At 40.5% G+C, this 26,335-nt stretch overlaps 3 protein-coding genes across 3 annotated transcripts in view; 2 read left to right on the plus strand and 1 right to left on the minus strand.

The window, feature by feature from the left end:
* Window positions 1-26,335, plus strand: part of LOC134529925 (ly6/PLAUR domain-containing protein 6B-like) — a 76,709-nt gene that overhangs the window by 31,412 nt on the left and 18,962 nt on the right. The window lies entirely within an intron of this gene.
* On the minus strand, window positions 942-18,252 carry LOC134529047 (vasotab-like). The gene is made up of 3 exons (XM_063362744.1): window positions 18,181-18,252; window positions 3,748-3,903; window positions 942-1,268 (listed from the first exon to the last, which is right to left on the minus strand). The coding sequence occupies exons 1-3, from the start codon at window positions 18,206-18,208 to the stop codon at window positions 1,219-1,221; spliced, it is 234 nt and encodes a 77-aa protein (XP_063218814.1). The 5' UTR covers window positions 18,209-18,252; the 3' UTR covers window positions 942-1,218.
* Window positions 23,869-26,069, plus strand: LOC134529923 (homeobox-like protein HDP1). The gene is made up of 2 exons (XM_063364478.1): window positions 23,869-23,872; window positions 25,357-26,069. Exons 1-2 carry the CDS (start codon window positions 23,869-23,871, stop codon window positions 26,067-26,069), a joined length of 717 nt encoding a protein of 238 aa, XP_063220548.1.

Raw genomic sequence — 26,335 nt, forward strand, 5'->3', positions numbered from 1 at the left:
ACCACTTCAAGTGCGCGCAGACTTGAGAGAAGCGGGTGTCCAAATAATGTATTGCAAAGAACACCGTTTCAATGAAACAATTGTAATAAACCATTTGGACGACATGATAACTTTAAAAGGCATCTCATAACCTGCAGTAGGTCTCTGACATTCTCTCGGAAGACATGAAGTGCGGCAAATGCGATACATTTTTTTTTTTTTTTTTCACATTGTAACATTCTGGGTAGTCACCAAAAGATGCGCACAGCAATACAAACAAGTGATAGTATGCTAGTATGTTTAAGACTAGCTTATATTAACTTACTAAAATGCCTGAATGTAAATCGGTTGTTTAGCGTTGCGAATAGTGCATAAGACTGGCGAGCATTAGGTACTAGGTTCGGATACCGAGTGTTGCGACTTTTCGTCTATTATTTTTGTATTTGAGTCACATTGAATTATTTTATTATATATTTATAATTTAATAATTATGGTATCATAAATAATGGAAATAATATTACTCGAGTACTTTTTTTTATTTAGTTATTTATTATTTTATTAATAAATAAGTAAGAAAAATGATCCAAGTGAGATTAGAACCTAAATCGTTAGGCATTTAAAATATTATTATTACTATTCGATGCCTGGTTTAATCGATAAAATTGAGGATCATTACAATGTCATCGGTTTGTAAAATCCACTTAAGGGTGATCAAAATTATGTCAGACTAACATCATTATGTTATTAATGTTACGTCAGTATCTGATGTAAATAAGTGTTAAATAATTATTCAGACTATAATTAATTTAAAAATTCAAAAATAGAACACAGTTATTCCAAAGTTTTAAGTTTTCACTTGTGTCGACAGTCCCCACGACTGTTTTTATATTTTTTTGCTACATGCTTTATTTCTAACTGGTATGAAAACATGTATGGAAGAAAAAAGCAAAAACATCGCAAAGTTATGTTGTATTAATAGGCTTTTAATCTTGGCCATTTTATTATTTTTTACATATTTCTTGGTAGAAAATATTACATATAACCATACAAAACCACATGGATAAATTACAATACAAAAGACATAAGTTTTAGTTATAAATAGTTTTTTGCAAGAGCATAAATGTACTGCAGAAATTTCATTTTTGTGCACTAATAAATGCATGGTTTTGTAAATTAACTTTATTTATCTTGATGTGAAGGTGCCATATCTTCGATGATCCATTGTGCCATGTTCTTTGTTCAGAAGAGGCGATCCGACAAACACTCTCCTCTGTGAAGGAGCTTTAGACCTGAAACAGTTTTAAAATAACAGTTAAATAAAACTGAAACTTTATTCTATCAAGCAGCTTATTTTTTTTGAATGCACAGTGAAGAATAATCAAAAATCGATTGTTAAATTAAAACTACGAATTACGAATGTTTAGGTACTAACGAAATAATAACTCTGTTATAATATTTTTTTAGTTTTTTTACAGTTAATAAAACTTGGGAGAAAGCCAAAAAATGTCATGCATTAAAATTCTATTCACAAATTGGGGCAGCTGCAAGTGGGCTTATAAGTGAATCAGGCCGCATCAATTCATCAACACGAATTTTCAGATGCAATGTAATTCGTGTTTTTTAAAAAAATGAAAAACCAAAACATATTTCATGACACTTAAGTTCTTACTGTATTTATCGCACAAACAAATCGTAGAGACTCGTGTTCATTTGGACTGAAAACTGTACTGACCAAGACTTTTGGAACGAGAGCAGTTGCACGTACAGGCTCGTGAAAAAAGAATAGCCAAGTGAAACTAGCTCAGTTAAAAGTCCATAAATTGTCCTATGGACAAGAGTCAGCGAGCAATATTATACTGAGCATATCGTCACGCCAAGAGTGGGGTTATTAAAGGTGTAAACACACCACACATACTTGGAATCGGGAAGGAATAGACGATGTTTAGTGTGCGTGATTTATTAACCACGGTAAAATTGGGCTATTGTTAGTTGTTAATATACTTTGTTCATGCTTGCATTTGTGTCTTTACTGAGTCTGAGTGATAAAAGAAGCTCGTTTCGCCAAGAGGAACAAAGCTTTCGTGCAATAGATATAGATGACTATGCCATGCCAAAATGATTTCTTGCAACCATGGAGTGTGAAAAGTTTACGCTTGTTTCCGAAATCATCATAGAGGAAAACAGTTTCACGAAACATCACCATCTTTAATCAAATGAAGATCTATTTCAGGTTTTTCCTTTATTTAAACCGAGAGAAAGCTTGCATAGCCAATATCGGGATAGCCCAACCAGGAATCAAACAACCGAGCCACCTCGCTTCGTGGCAAATGAATTCGGTGAATTCTCAGGGCTCTCGATGTCAGAGTGGAAGAGAACATTTTTAAGACATTTTACGATAGTATCGATCGAAATTCTGCCGAAGATGTTCTTAAACTTGGGAATACTGAGATTGCTAACTTCTAACATGGACTCACAAGAAATTTATTTCTGTAGCAACCTAGAATTCATACACTTGTTCAGTCCAAAAGCATTCTTCTTCCTTCCGCGCGCTTTTTATCCCGTTCTCGATGAAACACAGAACACGAGGTCGTAATATGGCGTAGTAATATTTTTTGCGAAGATCCAGTGTACTTGCAGGGACTGGAAAACATTCGCGGGTTCAGTGACCTCTAGGACAGATTTCACAATCCTCTACATACTCGTTAAAATGCTTCCCTGTTCATTGGTTGCTCACTTTAGAGACGTCTAAACTGGGTTGCCCATGATTCGACACTTTTTTGGAGGGTTAATGATTGGCTTAAATACATTTACATTGATGGAGAGCCAATCGGAAAAGGAGGCCAAAGGTGAAATTGTTTGAATTTCAGCCTATCGCAAAAATTACATGGATACTTTTTCCAGACTCCATTTATTTATTTGTATCTACGAAGAACCCTTCGTTTTTTTATCGTATTCATCGTTGAATAATAAAAAAATATGGACAGGAAAATTTTGGGGATTCATTCCGCGATGGAATTCAAAATCGTTTACATTCGTGCTAACTCTGCGACCGGGAAACAGTGTGTATGGAGGATTCTGGGCCAATCAGAAACTCTCGACAAAAGAAGTAGCGAATCACAGGCGTAACAGTTACCCGGCCTCACAAGTCAGAAATCAACGAGCAGATGACATTTGCTCGTGTACCCTGAAGATTGTAGAGTCTACCATTCAGGTCACTGAAACGGCTAATTTCTCTAGTTCTTATCGGTCAAATTTGCGCTTTATTGGGCGATGGTCAAGAATGGAACTGTGTTTACACTCGAACGACTTTAGTCATTGGATCACGAGTTATTTGTAGATACCGGAAAAATTCGCGAATTTCCTTAGTGATACGCTCAAATTCAAATACTTACACTTTTAATCTGCTTCCGCTATTGGCTCACAGTTAATCCGAAGGACTATGGGACAATGGGAGTTCGTCAACAAAGGAGTCAACGTATCACAAGTTACCCAGTTGAAACATCTCAAAAGTCAGCAGCCAATGAACAAGTGATACTTGCCCGAGTGTGCAGAGGAATGTGGATTCCATCCTTGAGGTCATTGAACATGCGAATTTTTCCGTTCTCTAGTAATTTTACATCCCCTGAATGACTAAAAGACCATCAAAACATCTGACCAAACCGGAGGGAAAGAGGAATGCGGCAGCAGTCGATGAACACGTGGCAACGACTATGCACACGTTTGGGCAGTTCAGCTCGGCATCGGACAATGGCGCACAAGAGTACTCACAGAAGAACTGGTTGGCGAAGTTGTAGGCGCGCAGCGTGCAGAGGTTGGGGAACGTGCGCAAGGACCCCCAGCGACTGACGGCGCACACGGGGTCGTACACGGCCGGGCAGGCCTGAGGAGCGACGCCCAAGGCGCTGCCCACCAGCAAGCTGGACGCTGCAACAGCACACAAGGTGACACTTGCGCTCCCGTGCTCATCTCGGTGAGCCACCCTGTGAGGTGACTGTGCTGGGTGTGACACAATACAAGACCCACTTGGCCACATTTCCAACCACCAACACTCGCTTCTGAAGTCTTATTCAAAAAGGTGCTACCGTGCTCACCTTAGTGAACTGTGAGGTGACTGTGCTGGGTATGACACAAGACAAGACCCACTTGGCCACATTTCCAAATACCAACACTCGCTTCTGAATTCTTAGTCAAGAAGGCCTTAAGATACGTAACTGCTCACCATAACTCACTGCTAGGGCCATGCATATTTCGCGAAAAAGATTCCCTGACTATCTGAAAGTTAAAACACTGTATCATCGTCTGTGTTTCGTGATTGGGTGAGTTGTTTCAGGTACACGTCGATTGTTAACAACACCAACCACAGTCATTCAGCGCGGAAGGAAGCGCGTTCTGAGTGGCTCGGTCAAATAAGGCGACGATCTCTCTTGCAGACGGCTCCCAATCACAATGAATAATCCAGTGGTGCGGGTATACCTTGTTGCAGTCTAATAAGTGTTCAGATCTTTTCGCGAAAAATGCCTGCCCCTAGTTGTCACAAGTCAAGTTACCAAAGGTTAAGTTTAATTGGAATTCCCTATATGTTTTGAGACTCTTTCAATTCGGCCACAAATGTTATTTCATTCATACCCTAAGATAATGTTAACAAAACACATGCCCATAGAAACTGAACGGTCGAATCACACTCCTGTCGTCCAAGGTATTCTCTCAAAGACAGGAGCCAATGAAAAAATGACTTTGGTTCGATAAAACACAGCACCATAAAGCCTTTCCTGCAGGACATTGAACAAGCAAAAGTTCCAAGGTCTCAGTCAATATGTCCCAATTGCCTTTAACTTCGTCAGAAAAACTTGCATCCGCATGGTACATCGAAAGATTAGTCTTATATATGAGTATGTCATTGTTAGAAGTGTTAGTTGCATGACTAGGGACACCTGTATTTCGCGAATACATTTCGTGTCAAGGTATTTCACAAAATACTGTAGCTTTTCTCCTGTGGTTATTGGCTGAGGTCGGGGAGAGGTGTCGTCCTGCTCTTGACGGGGCCAATGAGAATGTGGTCACCGTACTGCTGCACCCTCACAATTTGCCATGACTAGGGACACCTGTATTTCGCGATTTCATTTCATGTCAAGGTATTTAACAAAACACTGTAGCTTTTTCTAAGAGTCATGGAAAATTGTGAGGGTGCAGCAGTACGGTGACCACATTCTCATTGGCCCCGTCAAGAGCGGGACGACACCTCTCACCGACCTCAGCCAATAACCACAGGAGAAAAGCTACAGTATTTTGTGAAATACCTTGACACGAAATGTATTCGCGAAATACAGGTGTCCCTAGTTATATAGTATAATTAATTCAAACTTATTGCCTTGCACGAAAATAATGTTTGGTCCTGGTGCTCGTTTTTCAGAGCGTTGACTCCGTCCACAATGGAATATCTCATGTCACGCCAGGATGATTCTGCGATGGTTTGTCACTGACATATGCAGTGCCGTGAAAAGGCAGCCCCCGGTCCCAAACCGGGGAAGAATATTTTCACGAGTTTAATATCCTCGACTCGGACGGTATTTAGAACTAGAGAACTTTATACCCAGAGTCAGTAGTCACGGCCACTGAACTGAACAGTTTGACCCTTTGCCTTGTACACTCAGCTAGTTACAATGTTTACAACACAGTGTCTGTGTTTACCCGCGCGGAGACCAGGACGGGAAAGTCGTGATTCAAGCTCGGGGAAGTGGGGAATAAAGATGATGGATGTTGGGTCGGAGAGACGAGAGACTCCATGACAAACTGCGGTCGCCACGGAGACGGGAAACTGAACCATGGATCAGGAGCAGTTGACCCGCATCCTTCATCCCTAGAGCGAGGGTAGGAAGTCCTGCTTTTATAACTGGAGCTCAGCGCACGTGTAGAATATCAACAACACCCTTGTGAAACCACCCAGTGAAACCTGAATTATATAACTAAACGATCTGTGGGTTTCATTTCACAACAAGCTAAAGTTCAAACAAAATTTTCATTTTACCTGATTCTGCGATTGGTAGAGACCGGAAAAATTCGCGAATTCCCAAGTGATACGCTCAAATTCAAATACTTACACCTAGGGGCATGCATATTTCGCGAAAAGATTCCGAGACCAGCTGAAAGGCAAAACAATGTAGCACCGTCTGTGTTCCGTGATTGGGTGGGTTTCTTTCAGGTACATGTCGATTGTCACAACACCAATCACATTAGGTCAGTACGGAATCAAACGCGTCCTGAGTGGCTCGGTAAAACAAGGCAACGACTTCTCTCGCAGATGGCCGCCAATCCCAAGGAAGAAACCGCTGGTGCGGGTATACCTTGTTGCAGTCTAGTAGACATTCAGGTTTTTTCGCGAAAAATACCTGCCCCTATGCATAGAAACATATGGAGTCCCTTAACTATTAGTATCCACGCTGTGAATTTAAATGCAAGGCAGTGGGTATAATATAATAAATATAAACTTTGTATGAATAAATTTTTTTTATACTTTTAAAACATTGAAAAAAGACACACAAACCAACATACAATTAAGAGAATTTTTTTTAAGTAACTCATAATACTCCTGCATTGATATATTAACGTTTTATTTTTGTTCGGTAAGTTGTGTTTTTTAATAAATGCTCGCCACTTTATGTCCAAAATTAATTTCAAGGGGCCAGCTTAATGACTGACGTATTAATTGTTTTTTAATTATTTACTGTTAGAGAAATTTCCGAAGTCACTTTGCAAACAAGTAAGACATTTTCACGTTTGGTTTCGTGTGTCTCATGCGCATGCAAACACGCGAGACATCTTCACGTTGGGTTTCGTGTGTCTCGTGCGCATGCAAACACGCGAGACATCTTCACGTTTGGTTTAATGTGTCTCATGCGCATGCAAACACGCGAGACATCTTCACGTTTGGTTTCGTGTGTCTCATGCACATGCAAACACGCGAGACATCTTCACGTTTGGTTTCATGTGTCTCATGCGCATGCAAACAAGCGAGATATATTCACGTTTGGTTTCGTGTGTCTCATGCGCATGCAAACACGCGAGACATCTTCACGTTTGGTTTCACGTGTCTCATGCGCATGCAAACAAGCGAGATATATTGACGTTTGGTTTCGTGTGTCTCATGTGCATGCAAACACGCGAGACATCTTCACGTTTGGTTTCATGTGTCTCATGCGCATAGACCTCGCCTCGAAAGCTATTGCTCTCCTCAACTCACGCCAGACAGCTAAACTGGGAACACTCATTTAACTTCCTCGATAACAGAAACAATTAAAACTTGTTATTCGAACGCCGGCAGAGAGTTGGTGCGTCCTCCGACAGCTGACAGTTCTGACAATGATGTACAGTTCAATTACACTCATCCCTTTGCTCTCAGATGGCTTGCAGTAATGAGATTCAGTGGGAAACGAGGATGAGGTAAATTTTCATGAAGTTTCCCAACACAAAAATAAACATCCTACCTGATTACATAGACAAACATTTTCACTAAATTTACAAAGTATATTTTTGGTTACATGATTGTTTTGCCTTTTTTTTAAATCATCATTATATTTTTCAGGATAAAATTCTGGTCACATTAATGTCTGTAAAAATAACCCTGTGGATATATACGTGGTCAAAAAAAAGTCTTCCTTTTAAACATTGGCTGATGTAGTCATGGCGAAATAATTATTTCTCTACTTACTAGTTCTTTGTAGACGGCACTAAAACCTGTAGTAAATTAGGATGAAAAAAATGTGAGCTAGTGTTTCAGTACTCGTCAATTTAATGTAAACATCTAACTTCGGTAAATAGCAAATTCATGAGTTTTCATGTTGCAAATAAACTTATAATACGAAACTCGGACACGAAATTAAAAGTATAATACTTTAAAATAATGCCGAGCGTGATAAATACACTGATCAATAAAATATTTGTTTGTTGACGTGACAACGTCTAATAATCGATGAACGCCGGCTGCACACACGAAAAAGTGTCCCGTTATGCACATTGTCCCGTTACGCTGTGTCCCGTTACGCTCATTGTACCCTTGCGCCGCATCTATCTCTCTTCCACTCGATTGGAACAACCATCGATTTGACTTTTTAGAGGCACAATTAAACTTGAAACACTCCCATTCGTTTCCTTCTTTTCCTATCATCGTCTTATCCTTAACAGAATAACACAGATTGGAAGAAGTTAAATAGCAAACATGTATAAAAGTTATAGTTCCAATAATAATCTTTTCGTTAAAGTAATAAACATATTTGAATTAATGAGTGCAAATAAAAGTAAATTTGTCAATTAAATTGTATATTTCATTTCACTTCTTCTTTGTATCCATACAAAATAGTGATAATTCAATAAAAATGATTCAATTTTATTCATTAAAGTATGCAATCATTTCATCAATGTTTTGTCACGACGTTTTCACGTTAAACTATCGTCCGTAAACCGACTTTACAGACAACCAATTTTTTTTTTTTCAATTACGTACCGAGATTTCGAGATGCGATTCACACACCTAGTTTCTGCGCCCGCCGCTAGAACTAGCTGCTTGAACCGTAATTGTAAATTGCTACCATTATGCACATATAGCAGCACGGCTCCGATAAAAGGCTTGAAAAATACTAAACCACGGCTTTGGACCTGATTTTCGACCAGGATGTTATTAAAATTCTGCCTATCTTGTTAAAATTCACTGAAATGTTAATACTATAAAGTTTCTGCACACGTTAAAAGTTATTCTACCATGGCCTTACGAAAATATTAACTTGAAACATTTTAAATCATATTTTGTATACAGTATACCAGACTTGGTAAGCTCTTCATACCGTGGTCGTGTACAAGTTTTTCAACATATTTTGTTGTGGTGAACCTGCATTCTAGGTTTTGTTGGTCGAATTCAGACTCTGACTGTATAATAATACAGTTCAACGACGGTGTCTTTAGAATGTGGGTATTCTGACACGCCTGAAAGATCAAAAATGAAGTAGAATTAGTATGAACTTTTCGTATTGTGTTTGTGTATGCTGATTCTACAACTTGGATCAGTACGAGAAAATAAAGCGATTTTCGCACATCTCCAGCGATTGGCAACCAGGCCAGAAAGAAAAAAAAATTTCTAAAGGTTGTTTAACAACTCTAGTCGGCCTGGTTACACACAACTTAATGGAGTCTCGTCAAGTATTATCGAAAATCGAGAATTTTTGCATGTCGCTTTTTTTTTTTTTTAAGCTGACGGTGTTTTGATTTTACGACAAACGAACGGCTCGCACGCCAATTACAGGCGTCCGGAGGCGAACCTGTCAGGCTATTGATGGCTCAGCGCAAGACGGCATTGACGTGTTTGGCAGACGGGAAGCCGATACAAGAGAGGACAGCTCCTGTGTGCGTGGTGTTTCGAAACACAGCGAGTGATGTAGATTTTTCACGTTTTCGTAAAGAATTTTCATGACACGACACAACACAACATAGCTAAAGGTAGAGACCTGAAAAATTCGCGAGTTCATTTCGTGTTATGCAAAAATTCAAATAGTTATACCTTAGTGCTGCTTCTGTCATTGGTTCACTGTTAATCTGGAGGACTGAGGGCCAATTAGAGACCCCTCACTCATAGACGTGTCGAATCACAGACCGCCCAGTCGAGACGACTCACAAGTCAGCAGCCAATGAACAGTTGGCATTTGCCCGAGTGTGTAGAGGATATTGGAGTCTATCCTGGAGGTCATTGAACCCGCGAATTTTTCGGGTCTCTAGCTAAAGGGAAATAAATATTTTCTATATACATAGCGCGTTATAGATTCCGCCAGAAATATTAAGCTTTTACTCTAATGACAGTAAATGAATATTTTCGAACAGGCAGATGAGATAAGATTTTTTTTTCTCGGTATTTTTTTTTTTTACATAATGTTCTGTAACTGAAATAAAATCTTACCTTTATATCTGAGTAAATAAACATAAATATTCTTTCATTCCAATTGAGAACAATTCCGAGACTCCTGAGTTATTTAAGGAATTTTGATGACGCTCAACAGAAAAGTTGACAACTTTTACAACACGCTTCCTGCCATCGCGACAAGAAACATTTGTTCCTTGCTGAACGTCAAGGAAGATTATAACCAAAACATTCCCATGGCATGTATTTAAACTATAAATGAGACGGTATTGCATGCAAGTCAAAATTGAAATTGGTCAATCAACATTTTACAGTGTACAAATAAAATGTGTAATTTTACACACGGATTATGTGACAGAAGAGTCTCTACAATGTTAGTGTAGTTTTACACCTACGGTTTTCGTGTTTACGACGTTACAGTTTTCATGACTGAGTAAATTTCTCATTGCTGCTGGTGTATTTTTACTCCCTGATATGTAAATTTACATGTGCAATGTGTGTGTAAATTTACCACTAATGCCCGTTAATTTCTCTCAAATTTTGCTAAATTTACATAAACTATGAACGGTTGGTTAGGGAAGCTACATTAAAACATTAATACGTGGATGGTTGGTTAGGTTACGGATGCTTATTTAGATACTTTTAGATACACATATACGCATAAATATGCATACACATATATGCATATACATATCTGTGCATGAATACATATATATGCATATACACATGTATTTTCATATAGAAATTATGAAATTATGCTTCTTCCACGAATATTTATTTTGTCCCTTAAGTTTATTTATTAAAGTAAGCAATCACATAAATTAACCGAGCGCAATTCAGATATGTGAGGACTCAGTGGCTGCAGCGATGATTGGCTTGTTACCCATGCCTGGACGCAGATGATCTTGCATTACGGTGATAGATCGCTGGACCGGATTGGCCATTTCGTCACGTAACGGTCATTAACATGAGATATAGCGCGGCCAGATCGACCAGCCGTGAGAGGCGCGCGATCGTGTTCTGCCACGGACACGGCATGGTCACGGCACGGACACGGCACGGACACGGCAGACACGGCACGGACACAGTAGACACGGCAGACACGGCACGGACACGGAACGGACAAGTAACGGACACGGAACGGACACGGCACAGACATGGCACAGGCACGGCACGGACACGACACGGACATGGCACGGACACGACACGGACACGGAACGGACAAGTAACGGACACGACACGGACACGGCACGGACACGACACGGACACGGAACGGACAAGTAACGGACACGGACACGGAACGGACAAGTAACGGACATGGAACGGACACGGCACAGACACGGCATGGACACGACACGGACACGTAACGGACAAGTAACGGACACGGAACGGACACGGCACAGACACGGCACGGACACGACACGGACACGGAACGGACACGGCACGGACACGACACGGACACGGAACGGACACGGCACGGACACGTAACGGACAAGGAACGGACACGGCACAGACACGGCACGGACACGACACGGACACGGAACGGACACGACACGGACACGGAACGGACACGCCACGGACACGGCACGGACACGCCACGGACTGATCCAGGTAGAAGATAGCGGCCGAGGCCTCTGGCCTCCCGCCGTTCGGGAGGGTTCTATCGCAGGTGGGAGACTTGGAGGAGCGAGGGGTGTTTTCTCGGGGTTCTCCCGTCCTTTTCGCTGCTCCACCCACATCATCCCAGCTGACGCGCTCTGAAACGACGGTCCCTCCCACACACGCCCAAAGCTACGGAACTGATTTATGTTCCGTTCGCGACTTGCATCACTTTGGAGCAAACACGACCAAATTTTTTTTTTTTTCACATTAAGTCCAATCAAGATATTTTTCTAAAATATAAATCATAGCCCTAAACGCAGAGAAACGAAGTGTTCAGTCCACAGTGATGATTTGCAAAGGAAGTCGCACGCCAAACAGGGACACGTCACAGTCAGAACTATTTTTTGTTATACGCCCAAAATGCCCGCTCACCTGACCTTCAATGATAGGGCATATGAAACTGTGCAGGTAGCATAACCCAGTGTCTCCATCCCGTACATTTCATCGACCAAGCCTCATCTTGCTCACTAGGCCACTTTGCCTCACAGAGGCATTGTGTTTTATGAATACCCTTAATTCACCTTGGGCCTTAACTAATTTCCACTGTCATCTGAGTGTATTACATAATTATGATTAAACCAAAAATTATCAGGCAGGGTAGTTACCGTGACTTCTGATCTTAATTTAGTATGAAAAATATATTTTTTTTAAATAAAAATCTAGCCGTGAGGTAACTCTGTACACTCCACAGTAAGCAGCAATGCCTCAGAATAAATACTTATCGACATAACAATTTCAAACGTTTCATTTAAATAGGTTTTTGCACTTTAGCTTCACTATGAATTTGTTTAGGTGGTTCACCAATTCTACTTGTATATTCTGTGGCAATGTATACAAAGCCGTGTCCACTACCGTTGACCATGATGGGTATCTTGCAGCTCAGCTCAGCTCAGAAGAAGACCGTTGTGTGCCGAATCAGTGCTACTTTAGGCACGATTTTTTTTATTTTTTTGGTTTTACAAAATTTTAAATTTTTTTATAACTTTAATTTTACGCTTTCGCCCCATCCAAACTTGTTCGGTCAAGTGTACCGGCAGGTTACCTTGTTGAGCAGCATAGTGCTCTCACCACCGTTTCCCACCAAATTTGCTGGGTCTAGCCGACTACAGGACTATCATCAGCAACGGTATCCACTGGCCGTCGCGTTTCGTCACGAGTTTAGCGCTACGCGTGACGAAAGTAGCCGCCCTAAGCTTCCCATGGTCACCCCCACCCCTTCTCGGAGGTGTGCTGAAGTTTGCGGTCTCTAACACGTTTTGGTGTCCTTTTTTCAAGTTCCGCCGCACGTCCCGACGTCTGGCCGGCGAATTCTCCCAGGGCAGGTCATTCACCGGACATACCCCCCACCCCATCCTGGTCCACAGCGGTCATCGGCCAGCCGCGGCAATGTCCCCTCTCAAGGCCAAAATCCCCCCCCCCCACTTGCAAAATGGCGGCCATCAAGTGCCGCGATGGTCTCTGCGAGACTCCGACCTGCATGCCTACACCATCTATCGACGAAAGGACGAACCAGCTGAGAGCGAGAGCACACTACTGACCACCCTATCCCCTCCAGGAGAAACAGTCGACCTCACACTCAGTCGATAGGTCGCTGGAGCCCTTTTTTTTTCTTTCGGAGCCCTTCGGAGCACTTCGGGGTTCCCGATCCCCTCCTCCAGAGGAACAGACGACGGGACTAAAGTTTAAGTTAGCGTCCCGGCGCCATTTTCAGGGATTTTGAGGGCAGCTCTCGTCCAGCGCGCATCTTTGCAACAAGTCGCAGTAACGACCAGCAGCTATCGTGATCCGCTTTCGGCAATAATGTAGTTGCTTCTGAGCCAGGCCATGTCGCCTAGATTTTTTTTTAGTTTTTCTTAGTAGCTGCCCAAATAGTCAAGTTTAACTTTAGTTTTCTTTGGTTTTCGCCATAACTATTTCTTCTATGGCTACCGCGAGCTCCCGTGCCGCGCATCCCCGGATCACCCCCAGGGACAGCCACTATCTACTTCACCCTGCCAGCTAAGGTAAGCTGCACTTCGCCCCACACAAACCTGTTAGGTTGCCTTTTTTTTGGGCTTAACTTCGCCCGTCATAAACTGCCTGCTAACCAAGCTAATCCAGGTGGATTATTGGTTACAGGCAGGGTTCCAGAATCCCAGAGGGTTCCAGAATCCCAGAGTACTTCAAGGACCCCAGACCAGTTCAAGATGGCGGCCCAGTTCCGGCGCCACATTTTGCACCTCAACATGTAACTCGTGAGCCTCTATAACGGAGTCTCCCTCCATCTTTCGGCACCCCTCAAAAAGAAGTGAAGAACAGTTTATAACTCCGCCAGTTTTAGGACGTTTTCCATATTATTATAAAATATTGTATTTTAAACACATATATTTGTTTGATGAGCCTGCGAGCTCAATGTTCCTAAACAGTTGAACATAGCATAGTATGAAATGGTGTTCCCCCCCCCCCCCGGCCCCTCTTTCTTCTTTCTTTTATTCGTTAGTTACTCAATGTAATGTATCAAAAATAAGAATCTGACATTGTTAGCAGTTTTGTTTGTAATGGCTGTAATGCCGTAAGATATTTTCTAATGTAAGAAACCTATCAATGACAAGATACTAAACTACTAATCAACAGTAAAAGCCTCTAATGAAACCAAACCATACGAGTGTTTTCATTTGCTGCTACTTGAAACCACAATCCACGTAACCTTTCCTACTGTCAGGGAGGTTAATTTTAAATTGTGTTTGTAAGTGGGCTGTGCCCCTCTGGCAAGTTCTTTTAGATAATTAGCCTGACGCTTCCGCCGGACATTTATTATCAATAATTATGGTTTTGTTTTGAGCACAGCACCACGGTTACAGTTGTCTGAAGCTTACGTAATAAATTGAAGACGACATCAACGCCCACGCTTAATGCAATCGAGACTTCGTGGGCGAAAGCTTAAAAATGAATCATTATGGGCAGGCATTTTTCGCGAATAAACCTCAACGTCTATTAGACTGCAACAAGGTATACCCGCACCAGCGGTTTCTTCCTTGTGATTGGCGGCCGTCTGCGAGAGAAGTCGTCGCTTTGTTTTACCGAGACACTCAGGACGCTTTTGCTTCCGAACTGAATTGCTGTGATTGGTGTTGTGACAGTCGTCGTGTACATGGAGGAAAGACACCCAATCACTAGAGACCGGAAAAATTCGCGAATTCATTTCGCGATAGGCTAAAATACAAATAGTTATACCTCAGTGCCGCCTCTGCTATTGGCTCACAACACACCTGGATGACTCTGGACCAATGAGAAACACCTGACCAAAGCTTTATCGAATCACAGGCTGCTACGTTGGAACGTCTCACAAGACAGCAGCCAATGAGTGGGTGACATTTGACCGAGTGTACGTAGAACTATGGAGTTCATCCTAGAGGTCATTGAACCCGCGAATTTTTCCGGTCCCTACCAATCACGAAACACAGACGATGCTACAGTGTTTTAACTTTCAGCTAGACGAGGAATCTTTTCGCGAAATATGCATGCCCCTAGAATAATTTCTTAAAACACTCGTGCCTTTAGGTGGCATTCAAACCCACGACCCCAAGAAAGGGAAGACAAATTAGACAAACCTGCCCCTAGACTGCCGCGAAATGGCTATTTGCACAGAGGTACGTGGCATTTAAAAAAGTTAAGGGTCAGTTGAGTATTGCTGGGACCGGGGTTCGTGGTTTCGAGCCCAGTCAGCTGTGCTATAGGTAGAGACCGGAAAATTTCGCGGATTCATTTCGCGATATGCTAAAATGCAAATAATTGTATTTTTTTTGCAACTTTTGCCATTGGTTCGCTGTTAACCTGGAGGACTGAGGGCCAATTAGAGACCCTCAGTCAAAGCAGTATCGAATCACAGACACTCAGTCGAGATGACACACAAGTCAGCAGCCAATGAACAGGCGACGTTTGTCCGAGTATGTACATGATCGTGGAGTCTATCCTGGAGGTAATTGAATACGCGAATTTTTCCAGTCCCTAGCTATAGGTAGAGACCGGAAAAATTCGCGCATTCATTTCGTGATAGTCTAGAATCCAAAAACGATTTCCTTTATAATGCATCAGTGATTGGGCCACAGTTTATCTGAATGATACTCGGCCAATGAAAAACCTTTAACAAAAGAAGTATCGAATCACTAGCGTCCCAGTAAACAGGTGTCACGAGTCAGTAGCAAATGAGCAAATGTAATTTTCCCGCGTGCATAGAGGATCATGGAGTCTATCCTACAGGTCATTGAAATCGCAAATTTTTCCGGTCTCTAGCTATAGGTAGTTTCCTGCGCGCGGAGTTTCGTAAGTGTCCAATGAAAACGAGCTCGTGAGCTGGTGATCCGTGTCTGGTGGAGTTCTTCCAGGCCAGAAGCGAACACGGGCTTAGTTTATATGTGTGTTCGTTAGCACGAGACGATCGCGTGGAAGCATTTCAGCACCAGCCCTGGCCAACGTGAATAATATCCATTGCATCGCATAAGTAAACAGCAAGTACAAAATGAATACCTAATAAAATAAAATCCGAATCACCAACTTTAATTATTTTTTTTTTTTGTTTTGTTTTAAAAAAATACATGACGGTGTCTGGGCCAGGCAAATCAAATGCTTCTGTTTCTGAAGTGCAACAATTCCGCTTTTCAAAATATAATTTTGAGCGTGTTATTCAACTACGCTATATCATTATTATACAGTGAAACTTCTTTGCTAAGGGAGCAAAAATTTTCGTGCGTTACGAAAATACCGATCGCGCGAGAGGAACAGTGAGGTACGCGGTGGGGGAACCGGTAGAGGAAGAGAGTGCGTCAGCGGCGACGCCACTCCAACGCATGCGCTAGCGGTCGAATGGGAAGACGGCATGGAAGGGGGTGATAGGTACGTAGCACAGCATGCTGTATGCTAGTACTAACGGCAGGAAGGGGAGACGGCAGGGGAGAGGTATAAATGACGCAACAGCGATGCAACGGAATTCTCGTAACGCTGCTTGTGTTTGTCTACTCCTCAGTTTTCGTAACGGCTAACGATTGAAGCTACCATATTTCTTTTTTTTTTTTTAATTGAGATCATACCCGCATCCTCTCTTTTCTCAATTATTATCTCTCGTTCAATTAAAAATGCTAATAATTTATCTCTACCCATGCCTAAAAAGCAAGAAGTTTCACTTCTTTCGCCCGTTGACTCCTTGCACACAATTTTTTTGGACATAATATCGTAGCTAAAACGTATCTTTGCGTCAATAACTTTTTCAATCAAACACTCAAATAGTATTTTTTTATCGGCAATCTATACTTACCTGCAAAATTATATTTTTTATTGTACCAGAATAAGCTCCACAATCTTAGACATACGTTAGTCGGTATGTGTTCATTGGCTGGTACCCCGTTTTTCCTCCTGTACAAATTGCATACGGCAGTGTAATAAAATTTTTTTTTAGTTTTGACGTGATAACGTCTTATAAATCGATGAACGCCGGCTGCACGCACGAAAAATTGTCACGTTCCGCCTGAGCCGAGCGTGCAAGAACCGGCCAACCACCGTGCGAGAAAATCTTCTATAATATCAAACAGGTTAAGGCGGGCTTTTTAACTAATTGTTCGCGATTATATTTAAACAAATTATTTAAATTAAATTAGCAAAAACTGTAAATAATATTTGAAAATTAGAAATTATGCAATTTTTCATCAATGTTTTCTTATGACGTTATCACGTAAAATTATCGTCCGTAAACCGACTTTACAGACAAACCCCCCCCCCCCCTTTTTTTTTTGTTCACTTAACAGTTCTCAAGAACGTGTGAAATACCGGTGTCCCAAAAATGACGTAAGTACCTGATAAAAAATATATAACTGTATACAGTCCAGCCTGTAGCTAAATAGTCCTCGGTGTGTGTCTGACAGGGCTTCGCGTTGCGTGGTTATGTTAGATACCGACTCTATGCTTACACGTGGGAGTGATGCATGGCTGTTGGACTCCAACCCACCACCTTCGCCAAACGAACGAGTGTGACGCTTCAGCGATCGGCCACCGATGACCCTTCCAGCTCATTAGATATCCGTGGAAACTCGTATTACCAACTGTGTCGGTTTAATTATCCTCGTATCAGGTTTACACTTTTATCTTTAATGGAGATATTGGGACTTTATCTTTAAATTAAACGAAAACACGCTCTATCTCAATTCATCTATGCCCATATTATGTCTTTATTCGGCCCTATTTCCTCTGATAAAAAAGATCTAATTTCGCTAAATTCTAACCTTTTTTTTATGAAACGTAGAATTTTTGTTATTCTTGAAGGCTACCCCGATAGAAAGGATGCTACAGAAACTTAACCATTAATATTTAATCCAAATACAAACAACACAGAAACGTTTTCTGAGGGTATGGACGTTGTTGGCTGGTAGATATTTTGAACATAGTCAAAAAAGCAAATCCAGAAGCGAAGAGACGTATAAAGATTACTTGCGAGTTCAATATTTCCGGATCCTTGTTATTGTGTTTTGAAAATAACTTGAAAAATTATGTATACGTCAACAAAACAGTTTTATTTTAACTATAAAACATTTAGCATAGTGGTTTTTCAACAAATAAAAATTATATTCATGTTTTCAGACGTTGCTGGTCCAAACGCAAGTGATTCAACTTACCGATCAAGATGGCGGCTATAAACCTCATGGTGCTCGAGTGCTGTGTGTCTCGACAAGGAAGTGGCGACTCGGTATATATAGTGTCACGTTACTCAACAGCTCTGAGGCCCGTGTTTACGTAGCAGACATCCGTTATCTCGGACGCCATTTCGCCAATAATATCACGTACGTGACTCAATGAGCTTCCCCATGCACACAACATCGTTGAAAGGCAATTGTGCTCGATTGTAGCTGTTTGCAAACTTCACTTTCTTCTACACGCATACTTACTTTGGCACAAAAAAAGGCTACGTCTTAATTAACTGCTTTAAAAACGTAGGACTTAAACAAATGTAAAATTTCGTGACTAAATTCGAGAGTTCCTAGTATGTCAGTGTAGATTTCAAGCCCCGGTATTTGAGTTAGCAGGAACATAGAAAATTACCAGAGACCTGTAAAATTCGCGGATTCATTTCGCGATAGGATAGAGTCCAAATACTTTTGACATTATTTTGATTCAGTTTAACTGAAGGACTCTGGGCCAATGCAAAATCTTTAACATAATAATTAGCGAATCACGATCATTCCAGTCAACAGGTTTTACGAGTCGGTAACCAATCAGCAGATGTAATTTGCACGAGTGCATAGAGGATCATGGAGTCTATCCTTTAGGGATTTGAAATCGCGAATTTTACAGGTCTCTACAAATTACTAACTGCAGGCTTTTCAAAATTTCGAAATTAAGAATTTTTTTTTAACTAATCTGTTATATTTATGGCATTTTAAGTGACAAAAATTGTCACTGAGTTGGAAAAATTAATAGTTTGGTTTTTAAAAAAAAAATCCATTAAAGGTGTGGGAGAAAGTAAGCTTTAACAGTGAAACTTGCTAATCTTATTTAAGAGTCGATGCATAAGAGCGTAATGTGTGAGCTGGCCAGACTAGCCATAAAGGAGAAAATGCATGCAGTGAAGGCGTGTACATCAACCTTGTGTCATCCTCACCTGAAGGCTCGACCCGCCTGAACACCCATAACTCGCACTGAGAAACACTTCCACGTGATATTCACTTTCATTGTGCGATATTCCTTTCAAACAAACACCGCATTGATCATTCCAGAGAAAAGAAAAAAATACAAAAAAGTTACGTTATGTTGGTTTTTATAAGTAATTAACTTTTGAACTCTAAAAAAATAGTCAGGAACCATAATCTGCAGTGTTTCGTTTTTATTATTTTTTCCTTGTACAAAATGCATTTTATTTAAAATCGAAAGTTTTGATGTGATTTAATTGAACGTTGAAGTGTTTAACAATTAAAGGCTTATCACAGCGCATCGATATGTCTTCGGTTAAACCTGTTTAACTTATTGCATCTCAGTGTATAAATAATTTTTATTAGACCTGTATTTACAACTTGTTTTCGCACGAAAATAAAATAAATTTCGATGAAGATGACTTTTGAAATTTCCTGAATTTTTAGTAGTTGAAGTTGAGTTATGCGAATCGTTGGCATCAAGAGCAGTGAACTCATATCACAGAAAAACACAACTCAGGAATATCAAGAGAGGAATCACCAGTGTATTATTGTAAGGAACAAATATGTAGAGCGATTGCATGCCCCTATGGAAAACAGAAATTAGCCTTATTAGCAATCCAACCCGTGATCTAAAAGAGTTTAAGAACTGCCGACTGTGAAAAATACGAATCAGAATTTTTACTTTAGTTACAAAACAAAGATATTTTGAAAATGTTTTTATCCGCTGGTTTAGATTGTCAGATGTGATAAAAATATATACAAATATATATTTTACGAATTATCTGAATATCAAGCCTTAAAATCTAGCTACATGAGCTGTAGAGCGAAGAAAAATGTTCGTGTTTATCTTGTAGTTGACAAACTTAGGTTTTTGTTTGATTCGTGGTTTTCAGATGACAAAAAATAGAAATAAAAAATGTGCTGGCATTTTCTACGATTTCGGGTGCAATATTTCTGCTGCGATCGACAGTTCGTACGTGACACTAGCGCTACACATTCATTTTTTTCACGGAATCTCGAAGCCCATGTCGTGAATATATCGCGTGTTTTCACAGCTTTGTTTAGAAAGTTTTCTTCGCATAAAACGTAGTGCCAAGAATTGCGTAATAGAGAAAAATTTATTTGTTAGAATCGTTAAAATCTTTATGATTGTTCGTCAATTTAACGGTGCTTGCATCGAAACAACGAAACATTTTGTACTTTTTATATGCCAATAAATATTTTATCACGGATTTCAAAACGGCCACTGTGATTAAATTTCTGTAGTGATAGTGTGACTTGCACTTGATCTGATATTTTTAATTGCTTTTTTTTATGTTTCCGTCTTTTTTCTTCTATGTTAGATGATACTAATCGATCTCCTCTTGATTTTTCTAAGGGTCAATCTGAATTAGTTTCTGGATTTAATGTTGAATATAGAAAAAAAAAAGTGGTTTTATTTTATCTTTTTTAAAGTGAAAATTTTATGATTTGGTTAATAAGTGTATTTTCTTGTATTGAATTTTTTTGGATGTGACGTTTTTCTATTATGTTTTATATTGAAATTTCTTTTGTATTTATTTGCATTCGTGGTACTTAGTATATATACCAATTAAAGTTGAACTTTCGTGTAAATTTAACACTACCTTTGAAACAATTAAAATAGGTTCCGTGGTGATTCAAGTAAGCTAAAATATAGAGAGTGATTTATGAATGATGTCGAACAGCTGTAATTTTGTTCTGACGGGCATCTACGAGGCCAAGCCTATTCATGCTTCAATTAAAATGTTTCACAGAGAAATTATTATTTTAATTAATATTTTTAATATTTATTTCCATTCCTAATATTTCTACTCAGTTTATATATATTTTCAATTCGTTTACCAATGGGTTCTGCATAAAGTAAATATGAAGTCCTCTTTCAAAAAATGAGGCAGTGCAGAACTGATGATTAGGGAGCGGGTTTTACTGTGAAAAACTGTTATTGTACCTTAGGCTTCACTACGCCATGTTTATTTCTGCAAAATGTATCACGTCACTGGTTTTTTCCGTCGAAAGAAGCTTACATTGCTCTTAAATGTACCAATGAGATAGCAGATGTTGCATTGCAGAATGTCCCTTAATCGTCTGAAAATATCTACTTCGTATAAAAACATTTCCAACAAGAATAGTAAAGTTTTTCAGATTATCATGACCTAAAATATTTCTAGAAAACCATTATTTTTACTTATGATCATACTGTAATAATGTACGCTGTAAGTTGTGGTTTAAATTTTTAAATAATTAATTTGTTAATAATTAATCATCATGATATTATGGGGAGGTCTTGGTTGTATAGGAATCAGGGCTCTGACTTTTTAACACTGAGGGCGTGGTATCGAGAAGTCACAGTGATGTTAGAATCATTTAGTCTGCCGACATAAAGATGCGCAGGAAACATCCTCAGGAATATGTAAATAAATTAAAAATATTATATTCCAAGTACACATTAAAGAGCGATTCAATATTTATTTACTAAATAAAGCGTTCCAGCTGTATTGTTCTTTAATTGTGTTAAGTTAAAAAAAAACATCACGTAGCTCTATCCAGAAACAACAGAGAAGTGTGACAGAAATAACATTATTATCTTGTTGAGTGTTTTTCCTGTCTTTCTTTGTCACCATCAAGCTTGTAAACAAAATTTTATTAAATATACCATACATTGTTCACAGAAACACAAAATAACATTAAACATGCAATTCCTCGCTTCAAGAACTTCGTGAATACAAACGCAAATGCATTTAACAAAACGGTTGAAAGTTTTTTAAAAGTATGTAGACACTTTTTTGGTATGTAGTTAGTCAGTTGTTAAGTACTGACATGTCAGATGCAATTACAGTTCCATCAAAGAATCTGGTCGTTTTATATATACACCCAAAACATTAGAAGAACTCCAAATGACAAAAGAGCCATTTCTAAAACTATCTTTAGGGTAAATATCAGCTATAATAAATTAAGCTAGGCTCTAAATGCCTTAAATGAAATTAAATCAATATCCAAAAATAATAACCCGCCCCCCTACCGATTTATTTCGAGTGAGTTTTCGTAAAACTATATACAGTTTATAAAGCTTGTTCATAAAAGTTTGTTCTTATTTTAATGGTATATTATGACCGTTTAATTTAGACTATTTACAACAAATCATGCATCAAATTGAAGGTAAACTTAACTAGTTTTTTTTTACAAATGTTCAATAAGTGCACATTTAGTTATACAGCACACATCCAACCTAAAGTCCAATCCTTCCCACACTTTTCTTAATGAGCCCGGTGTAATGGAAGCAATATCTTCTTCAATAAGTGTCTCAACTCTGGCAAATCATTAGTAGAGACCTGCAAAATTCGCGGTTTCGATGGCCTTCAGGATAGACAGCACATACCCCTGTACACTCGGGCAAATAACGCAAGTTCATTGGCTGCCGACTTGTAAGTCGTCTCAGCTGGTTTGTCTGTGATTCGATCCTTCTTTGGTTGAGGGTTTATAACTGGTTGAGATTCTTCCAGATGAACAGTAAGGCAATAGAAAAATTATCTAGGAGGTATATGTTTTTGAATTATAGCCTATCACCGAATGAATCCGCGAATTTTGCAGGTCTCTAATCATTAGGTAGTGGCGGAACGTAGACACGATCTTCTACAAAGCACCAAAGAAAAAAAATCGCACGGTGTTATGTCAGGTGAACGTGGAGGCCAGCGAAAAAGAGCTCTGTCGTCTCGACCATTACGACCAATCCAGCGGTCAGGGACTTCGACGTTCAACCACTCTCGTACAAAGAGATTCCAGTGGGCAGGGGTTCCATCCTGTTGACAAATAAAGTTTACAGTTCACCCTCCACTAATCGCCATTCATCGTAGGTGGCGCTGCAGGCGAGAAAACAACAAGCAGTGCTCGCGCATGTGCTTATCTAAAACTAGGTTTGAGTTACTCTTTAATTGTGACCTTGAACCAAAACTCTACAACGCTTACAGTTGATGCTATTAAATTTTATAACTGGGACATTCTTTTATGGACATGCTGTACATACTATATCATTTTTATGTAATGTATAGAGACCTGTAAAATGCGCGATTTCAAATCCCTAAAGGATAGACTCCATGATCCTCTATGCACTCGTGCAAATTAAATCTGCTGATTGGTTACCGACTCTTAACACCTGTTGACTGGAATGATCGTGATTCGCTAATTCTTCTGTTACAGATTTTTCATTGGCCCAGAGTCCTTCAGATAAACTGAGGCCCAATCACTGAAGCAAAATAATGTCAAAAGTATTTGGACTCTATCCTATCGCGAAATGAATCCGCGAATTTTACAGGTCTCTAGTAATGTACAAATATTTTTCAACGGCAAATGTTCATATTTTCTTCGTGCGTGTTACCTTCTTTGCAACAATCGCTCCAAGTCCCATGTACACAGTAATGGACGACTGTCTACTAATTGCTGTTACAAGTAGTTTACATACGCAGCACGTAGACAGGCTAGCGCAGCATAACAACGCAGTTCAAATAAACAAGCAGCCAATCGGCACGTTTGTTTGCAGACAGTTGCGCAACTCGGCCAGCGCGTCGGCATTACGGCCAATCTTCCGCGTAGGCAATGTTGTTTCATCCAGTTGTCACTCCGAAGACAAATGCACAGCGAACACTCGCCTGAAGAAGCATGCGTGCGCGGCGACCGGAACAATTTTAAAATTTATCTTTGAAACAAAACACAACCTTTCCGTAACTAATTTAATACAATAATTAGAGACCCGGAAAATTCACTGGTTCATTTCGTGTTATGCTAAAATTCAAATAATTATACCTTAGTGCTGCTTCTGTCATTGGTTCACTGTTAATCTGGAGGACTGAGGGCCAATTAGAGACCCTCACTCATAGAAGTGTCGAATCACAGGCCACCCAGTCGAGACGACTCACAAGTCAGCAGCCAATGAACAGTTGGCATTTGCCCGAGTGTGTAGAGGATATTGGAGTCTATCCTGGAGGTCATTGAACCCGCGAATTTTCCGGGTCTCTAACAATAATGTTCGCAGGCTTCCACGGCCATTGTCTGAAGTAGCTTGGCTTCTGGGTTGTAGCCGCGTCCTTGGCGAACAATTCACCGACGTTCCGGTCGACATTGCAGTCGCCATCATCAGGGAGCAGTTACCTACTGTGGTTCTTACCAGTTGCCCTGCCTTTATATACTCTCGCCTGAGGGGAAGGTGCTTCCTGATTGGCTGCAGCTGTGGGCCAATCACATCCAACAGCAGAGAGATCGCCCATGATTGGCAAAATAGCCCAGCCAACCTCCCTGATGAAGGCGACTGATTTAATACAACTTCTCGGACACACGCCGTTGCGGTTTTGCACTGTTCGTCGTGGAAGAAAAATTCAAGGACGCAAATTAAGAAATAAAAATGAAAACATAAACCCACCGAGAACAAGTCTAGACCAGCAATGCCAAACAGAAAACCTAAACAGGTATTATGGACAACACTACGACGACAGCACAGACAAAAGGAACTGTTTTGTCACAGGAAACATACTGTATTCATCGGTGTTGTCTTCGTTGTGTTGTCAATAAAATCTGTTTATCTTCATCGTTGTGTTCCTTCATTTTCTGCGTTGACCAGGATTTTATGTCTGCATGTTAAAACTGCCTTGTCGTTGTTAGTCATGTGTTCATCTATATGTTGTTTTTATTATTATTATTCACGACTAAATTCCTCCCACGGAATTCTTGTGCTGTCTGATTTTTTTTAAGATTGAATGTGTTCGTCTGTGCTGTGGTCGTTGTGTTGTCCATAATACTTGTTTAAATTCATTGTTGTCTTTATCTTTTTGACATCAGCTGATTTAGGCTTGTTCTCTGTGGGTTTATGTTTTCAATTTTTTCTCTTGATTTGCGTCCTTGAATTTGTCCATAACAAACAGTGCAAAACTACAATGGCGTATGTCAGAGAAATTGTATTAAATCAATATTACCCATTGCATGAATCTTTTAAAGAACCCTTTTCGTAACTGTGAGGCAAGCCAATAAATCCGAGAAAAAACCTTTTAGGTGAACCAGATGGAGAAAAAAATTTTCTTCGCCTCGTGTTGCAACTGAGCAACATGTAACTGAGCGACGTGTTGCAACTGAGCAACGTGTCGCAACTGAGCAAAGTGTCGCAACTGAGCAACTTGTTGCAACTGAACAACGTGTCGCAAATAAGCGACGTGTCGCAACTGAGCGACGTGTTGCAACTGAGCAACGTGTCGCAACTAAGCAAAGTGTCGCAACTGAGAGACGTGTTGCAACTGAGAAAAGTGTCGCAACTGAGCAACTTGTTGCAACTGAACAACGTGTCGCAACTAAGCGACGTGTCGCAACTGAGCGACGTGTTGCAACTAAACAACGTGTCGCAACTAAGCGACGTGTCGCAACTAAGCGACGTGTCGCAACTGAGCGACGTGTTGCAACTGAGAAACGTGTCGCAACTGAGCGACGTGTTGCAACTGAACAACGTGTCGCAACTAAGCGACGTGTCGCAACTAAGCGACGTGTTGCAACTGAGCAACGTGTCGCAACTGAGCAAAGTGTCGCAACTGAGCAACTTGTTGCAACTGAACGTGTCGCAACTAAGCGACGTGTCGCAACTAAGCGACGTGTCGCAACTGAGAGACGTGTTGCAACTGAGCAACGTGTCGCAACTAATCAAAGTGTCGCAACTGAGCAACTTGTTGCAACTGAGAAACGTGTTGCAACTGAGCAACGTGTTTGCAACTGATCAACATTTTGCAACTGAGCAACGTGTTGCAACTGAGAAACGTGTTGCAACTGAGAAACGTGTTGCAACTGAGCAACGTGTTGCAACTGAGAAACGTGTTTGCAACTGAGCAACGTTTTGCAACTGAGCAACGTGTCGCAACTGAGTGACTTGTTGTAACTGAGCAACGTGTTTGCAACTGAGCAACGTGTTTGCAACTGAGCAACGTTTTGCAACTGAGCAACGTGTTGCAACTGAGCATCGTGATTGCGAGACAGCCCAGCCCGAGCCTCGCTCGTGTTTTCCGACCGAGCGCGGCGGATGTTTGGAGCGAAACTCGCCGACGTCAGCGACTCGTGAGAACAACGCCCACATCCGCGCTCTTTATTCCCCTGC

This window comes from Bacillus rossius, chromosome 2, assembly GCF_032445375.1.
Source record: "Bacillus rossius redtenbacheri isolate Brsri chromosome 2, Brsri_v3, whole genome shotgun sequence".
Taxonomy (NCBI): domain Eukaryota; kingdom Metazoa; phylum Arthropoda; class Insecta; order Phasmatodea; family Bacillidae; genus Bacillus; species Bacillus rossius.

Coding starts and splice junctions, on each gene's coding strand:
- LOC134529047 (XM_063362744.1), bottom strand. CDS start 18,208: ATGAGGTTTATAGCCGCCATCTTGATCG. Junction 3,904..18,180: donor TATAGCCGCCATCTTGATCG/GTAAGTTGAATC, acceptor GTGCTGTTGCAG/CGTCCAGCTTGCTGGTGGGC. Junction 1,269..3,747: donor CTTCGCCAACCAGTTCTTCT/GTGAGTACTCTT, acceptor AAACTGTTTCAG/GTCTAAAGCTCCTTCACAGA.